The sequence below is a fragment of the Sinocyclocheilus anshuiensis genome, unplaced genomic scaffold (assembly GCF_001515605.1).
Source record: "Sinocyclocheilus anshuiensis isolate Anshui unplaced genomic scaffold, SAMN03320099.WGS_v1.1 scaffold669, whole genome shotgun sequence".
NCBI classification, from domain to species: domain Eukaryota; kingdom Metazoa; phylum Chordata; class Actinopteri; order Cypriniformes; family Cyprinidae; genus Sinocyclocheilus; species Sinocyclocheilus anshuiensis.
Genome location: NW_015536499.1, coordinates 174,250 through 181,448, shown reverse-complemented (window position 1 = coordinate 181,448; position 7,199 = coordinate 174,250). Strand labels below are relative to the sequence as shown.

Genomic DNA, 7,199 nt, shown 5'->3' with positions numbered 1-7,199 from the left:
TACAGAAAATATTGGCATATATTTTGTTGTTTTTATTAAGTATATGTTTAATATGTTTCAATTTTGCCATCTTTCCATAAATTATATCAGTGATCATTAAGAAAATACATCTTTTCTATTTATTCAGAGGGGGTGTACTCATTTATGCTGTGCACTGGAGTTATTTTGATGGGACAGCAAATTTACACTGTTATACAAGCTGTACACTCACTACTTTACATTGTAGCAAAGTGTCATTTCTTCAGTGTTGTCACATGAAAAGATATAATAAAATATTTACAAAAATGTGAGGGGTGTACTCACGTCTGTGAGATACTGTATATATATATATATATATATATATATATATATTAGTTGTTTTTTTATTTTATTTTTAATATAACTTATATACATTTTCCTTAAATCATCTTGGTGAACCATTTTTTATGTCTCGCGACCCACCCAAAACAGCATGCAATGGCTGTGGCAACCTGAAAGGATACTATGGCAAAGTTATCGCTCTCCTTATTCAAAGTGATTTTTTATTTTTTATGAATATATGATTGACCTGAAGAGTAAAAGCTTCATCATACACTTGGAAAGTTATGAGCTATATCACACTCGTAGACACTAGGGGTGTGACAATACACTTAGCTCACGAGATGAGACAAAATACAGATACTTGGTTTACTAGAACGAGACAGTATTTTAATACTATTTTAAGAAATTTTCAATGACAAAATATTTGTCTTTCAATCACAAAAAGCAAAACAATGTAGTTGTATTTTGAAACATTTAGCTAATCTAGAGCCATAACTAATGATAATCTTGGTAATCAAGTAATACTGATTATTTTGACAATTGAGTAATCTGATATTTTTTAGTAATAAAGTAAATAAATAAATATATATATATATATATATATATATATATTAAACTAACGATGAGACAATTTTTTTCAAATAAAGTATCAAAACCAAGTAATCACATGGTTTTATTGAACAACACTTTTAAAAAACAATGTAATATGCTTATACATGTTATAACAAATACCTGCAGAGGGCGCCAATGGCCTGGTGAGGTTTCATTTTACTGCGTGATTCAACAACGTTTAAATACATGTAATTTTAATATTTGGCCACATACAAACTCCGTTTGAACTTTTATTTTGAAATAGTGATGTACAACAAATCACATAATAGAAATATGTTGATGTATTCTCCTGTGTTTGCATAGTTTTATAAATTATTTACGTTATAAATTTAGTGAGATAACGCACACTGTTTTCCCAGATGAACGTTAAGCAGCCCAAACTCACAGCATATGCAGAGGAAGAGTTTGTGGACCGAGCGGCTGAGATGGAGATGCTCCACGCTTGTAAATGATACAGTGCAACACAAAGCGCGTCAGACTTTATACGCGTTCCCAAATGAAACCTAAACAAACATCACATGTAATAAAAGACTGAACAATATAATGCAAGCACTATCAGAGGCTTTACCACAAAATCAACTTTTTACTGATATCGCGAGACCGCTTTTCACCTCCAGGAGTAATATCGCGAGTTCTCGTGCGCTGCTAAAATATATATCAGACGCGCTAATTTTGTGAGAAAAGACTATTTACTATAATTAATACTAATTTCATATATACACTGTCTTTTAAACATTCAAGTACTTTTCAAGTACCTTTTCATTATTATGGCAGTTTTTAAGGGTTTTCCAGGACTTAAATTTGAAAAAGTCAAGCACTTTAAGCACCTTGTATGAACCCTGTTTTTATATCAACCATTTAAATAAATATATCACAAAAATTCTTCAAAAAAAACAGTATAACTACATAATTAGAAAGTGGACACTTCATTTTTCAATTTAGTGCATACAACTTAAAATGTGTTTCTGGGTTAAAGCGCCTCAAAATGACGGAGCACGTCATAATCATACAATTAGTAAGATTTTTATAAAAATGTTGGGTTCAATATGTAGTCTAATAAGCCTTTTAATGTTATAACTTATTTTATATAAAACTATTTTACACCTTGTGCTCAAATGTATTATATTGAAAGATATTATATTGTAAACAACGATTTACATTATGTGCTGATATTACCTTATGAACTGTGATTACATTATAAGTTGCCACAGTGTTTTCAAAATGTAATAAATTTATCATACAATAACCTTTTACATTGTGGAAATTTTTATTATGAGCCCAAGATTTTATTACGTTTTGAGATTACATTATGCTTTTTTTATTACTAGGGGTGCGCTGATCCGATACTTCTTATCGGTATCGGCTCCGATACTGCCATTTTCTGCCGGATCGGGTATCGGTCAGATGAGACTGATCCAAATCCGATATTCTGTATATACTATTGTGTTATTGTTAAGCCCCACGAAAGGCACAAAAACATTACAAAGCACCATAAAGTTTTCGTGCACTATAATCCAAGTGTTCTGAAGCCGTTCCATAGTTTAATGTGAGGTACTGATTAATATTTAAATCGTTAAATTCAAGTTCTCAAACTCTTCGCTCCGCTGCGGCTGACAGACGTCAGTCATCCTCAATTCAGCATTCAAACTGCGTGTCGGGTTCGGTTATGGCAGTCAAGACGATAAAACTCTCCAAGATGATACAATGTTCCTATTATTATACTTGATCTGTAGATAAAGATGTGATGTATAGATAAAAAATGTGGCTTTGCATAAAAAGAACTTTATCTTGCTGGAGTTTAGTGCTGTTTCTAAAGCATGTTACTTTCTACCGGGTGTCTGTTAGAGATCACAACACTGGAGTAGAGAGCACTATGAATTGTTCTTCATGCGCACAGTAACTGAAATTTAAAAAATTTTAAAAGAAAAGGCTCAAACTATTACACAGGTATAATACACTAAGCATCAAAATCCTCTTCCCTTTCTGCTTTGAACTTTTCTGTGCGGAGCGCTGCTTGCTGTGACTCAGTGTTGCTTCAAGCGTGTTGCCGCTCCATATAGAAGCCTTTCATGTTATAATACTTTTGTGCAATGAAAGATTATTAATAGCCTTTCTTGTTGTCTTATCTCTCATATGTTGCTACATCATTACTGTGCTATACATTTAAAATAAATGTCTTTTAATTTTATAGTACAGTCGTGGCCAAAAGTTGACAGTGACATAAATTTTGTGTTTTGCAAAAGTTTGCTGCTTCAGTATTTGTAGATAAATTTTCCACATGTGTCTATGGTATACTGAAAGACAATGATAAGCATATCATAAGTTTTAAAGGCTTTTATTGGTAAAAAATATATAATGAGTCAATATTTACAGTTTACCCCATAAGATATTGTTTGCAGTTCTGAGAGCTTCATATCACGGAATCGTGAGATTGCGATAAATTGAAGTGAGTGACAGCTTTTTAGTGATTAGCGTTATATGAAAGCGCTATTTGCTCGCTTTCCAGGCTATAATCGATTCAGAATTTAAATAAAAGTTGTTTTACGTGCTGCTAAAAGGACCAACAGCCACATACCCTTTAACTTACATGCAGCAAAGTTTCAGGAGTGACATATTCCGCATCCCTCATATAAATACGGGATATTCCTACGGAGAAAAATCACTTCCTGCCCTCCAGCTGCATTTCGCACGTCATCAATGACGTCATGTGCAAACAACCTATTAGTTTTTTTGTGAAAAGTTCATTTTTTTGAACAATGAAGCTTTTAGCAATTATTTAAAATGCATCCGATCACTCTACACGATAATCTAGAAACAATGTGAATGAACATCACAGCAGCTTAAGCAGCAAACTTTGCAAAACACAAAATGTAGGTCACTGCCAAAACTTTTGGCCATGACTGTATATTAATTAATATATAAATATATTACTTGTTTTTCATGAATGTATTTTACAACAATACAAAGAGCAATGTTTAACATTTTACCAGATTTAGCCCTACACTTATTCACTTTTATTTGTTCCCCACAAAATAATGTTGTTTTTTTTTCACTAAATGTTTAGATTTTATAAAATTGTGCACTCATGATTTTTCTAGAGTAACTTTTGCTGCCGAATTATCCACTAACCTAGTTTATAGTAGTATTTTTGTCATAGATTATGATTATATATTTAGTCATTTGTTGTTTTTCTTTACAATGAAGTTGTCTATATTTGGTAGGTTGTGTTTTACACACCAAAGAGTGATGCTCAGGTCAACACATTGAGGTATAGAAATTCTACACTGATTTAAAAAAAAAAAAAAAAAAAAAGTGCTGGTATCGGATCGGTATCGGCCGATACTGGATCGGTTCTGAAGAAGTGGTATCGAGCCAGCCCTAGTTATAACATTATGAGTTTCTACAGCTGTGCTTTATCAGATATAAACTGCAAAACGTCTCATACTCATCTGCTCTGACGATGATTCGATCTCCGTGGTCCACTAACAAGCACCAAGCCTGAGTGTCCACCATCCCCTGAAAGACCGACTCGACTACAGCTCGACACCAACTCTTCAGAGCCAGACTGAACACCACACACACCTGAGGAGAGGAGACAGGAAAACTTACAGGGCCAGTCATCTGAGAGCAGACAGGCATTATTCAAAGCCATTAAATCAAATAGTGTCAACATACTCTCTCAAAACATACTCTTATTTTACCCCCTTTAAATTAACACCAACATTTTAGTTGAATATTTATATAAATGCACATTTGTGACAAACAGTCACCTTTTTTAAGGTTTGTTTTTTAATCAACTGTTTTCCATTACATCATTTTAAGTCAGTAAGTTCATTTTAAGTCATAGTAAGTTCCTTAAGTTGTGCCCCAACTACAGTGGCACGTAACACCACAGGACAAATCAAGCTCTTATAAGTATTTCATGTCAAATACCCCAAAATTAAACAAACAAAGTTATTATTATTAATGCATATCTATATTCTGAAATGGCATACCAGCCCCTCCTTCAGTTCAGCAGGCTTTAGTTTTTGAACGTCTAGGTCGACCTCATGGTAGAAGAGGTTAATTTTCACTCTCAGGCTCTCATATTCCTCTGGACTGTCCGGCTGAATGCCTGGTCCTTTCAGAACTCGAGCCCACAGACATCCTGGATCTTCAATCTGACACAAGACAGAGAGTGTGCGTGTTGTATACCAACTGATCACTGGAGAAGACTGAATATTTATTAAACATTTGCTATAAAAGCTCTTCTGTCCGCTTTTTGTGTTTTAATTACCATATACTGTATACACAAAAATAAAATAAAATAATAATAAAAAAAAAAGATATAAAGGATGATAGCTTTCTTTTTCAATGTCTATGAAGGCAAAAACAGCAATAATGCTCAATGGTGTCTCTGGTGACATTATGACATTTTGAAAGTGAGAAGAGACTGGGCACTGCATGTGCTGAACTTTTGTTCAGAATTCATGTAATGGACATGTAAATTAATATATAAAAAAAATTGCAAAGACAGTTTTATTTTTTGGGGATAAATAATTAAATTATTAGAAATAAGCCAACACTGTGCTGCCTACTGTAAAACATGACTTGGACTTCAGTGCAAACACATAAATATAAATAAATCTCATCAAAAATGGTTTTGAAAATATCACCCAGCCTTTTTGTTTTTTTGTAAACAATTATCAGTTACATATTTGACATCCCAGCAAGAGCCTTACTATAAGGGTTATTATAATTAACTAAAAGCATAAAAACACTTATTTTATATTTAAAACTTAATTTACTTGTTTATAAAACACTTTACTTGGGGAAAAAAAAACTTTAACTGTTAGTTGCCCAAGGCAGCCTCTCTCATTTTAATCTACTTTAACTTGATGTACAACAATACATAAAACTCAAATAAAAATGAATAAAAACCATATAGACATTAAATAATAATAATAAAAATGACAAAAAAACAAAACATTTGAAAAACTTTAAAACTAATTACAAATTCAAACTAAAATATTTTAAAAACTACTAATTCGAAATAATGAATAATAGTATCTTAACAATACTAAAATAATACTGGTTGCTTCATAAATGATAGAAACAGCCGTCATGTAGTGCTCTACCTTGATTATTTGTATTTCTAACATCTCTCCAATTTCCACGGCAAAGCCTGCAGAAGAGTGAATAAAATTAAGATAAAATGCATAATAAAGCTCATACTTCATAAGACATCAACATGTTGGCAAATGTATAGCTGGTGTACAGAGCTGTGAAGTAGTATATGTACATCTCATGAAAAGTTTTATTGGGATGCTCGGAGCGACAGAAAAAAAAAATCACATCACAGAGAGCAATTTCTCCTGGTTGATGTAAAAAGACTGATGGACAAATTATGAGACGGTTAACCCTACAAGAGATTCCTCCTGCAAAAGAGAGCAATATAGCTAGATGAACTTATGCTTTTACAAAGAAAACAATTAAACTTTGTTGTTGTTGTTGTTTTAAATGCCAGTCAAATTTGTATTATTTGTAGAGATATATGGCATCACACCTATCAAAATGGTCCAAATGAAGTTGTGAAGGATTGTTTTGGAGGACAACACTCTCCCGGGCAGCAGTGACTGCTCCACAGCACTTGTTCAGGCGCTCAGCGAGGTTCAACCAGTGGCGTGAGTTTAGGACAATCTGCTGAACGAGGCAAATTAGGAGCAACGTTACCTGTTGGAAAAATAGTCGATAGTTAAAGTAAATCCACACTAACACACGGTTTGCCGTTGCGATTTAAAAATGCTCTAAGCCTCCGTTTATTACTAATAACATAGTGAACTAGCAAGAACTAGCAACAATGACAATTTGTGTCGTTCCTGAGAAGATAACTGATGGAGCAAGGAGGAGGCAGCACGATCGTTTTTATACAACAGTTAATAGCAAATAAACAACGAGTAACTTACATTTTAGACACAATATTGCCAGTTATTTTGTCTGCTTTCCAAACAAATACACATCAGAACCGCCGCGACTCCGAGCAGCACCCGAATTCGTTCCTGATTTCTTCAAATGATTCTTCGTTTTTGAACAAAACGGTTCAACGAGTGATTCAATGACTCGTTCGGCGGTTTGAACGAATCGGTTGAATTGACTGCCATAAAGACGGTCATCTGTTGCCTACCGGCGTAACGATGTGAACAGCAGAAAGAGTCACCGACCGGTGCAACGCCCAAGTGCTGTTCAACCAATCAGATTAATGTTTTTAATAATTAATAAAGTTTTTGTCTTTTTTACATGTATAACTG

The 7,199-nt window shown here is 33.5% G+C and overlaps 1 protein-coding gene across 1 annotated transcript in view; it reads right to left on the bottom strand.

Annotated features, from left to right (window-relative positions):
* LOC107688849 (putative ATP-dependent RNA helicase TDRD12) overlaps nt 1-6,487 on the bottom strand; it is a gene marked incomplete at its 3' end in the record, with an annotated part of 16,498 nt that extends 10,011 nt beyond the window's left edge. The window contains exons 1-4 of the mRNA XM_016486662.1: nt 6,458-6,487; nt 6,030-6,076; nt 4,908-5,072; nt 4,358-4,494 (exon numbers count right to left, since the gene is read on the bottom strand). Coding sequence (XP_016342148.1) covers nt 4,358-4,494; nt 4,908-5,072; nt 6,030-6,053 — 326 coding nt within the window. The remainder of the gene's footprint in view (nt 1-4,357; nt 4,495-4,907; nt 5,073-6,029; nt 6,077-6,457) is intronic.
* Between the last annotated feature and the right edge of the window lie 712 nt (nt 6,488-7,199).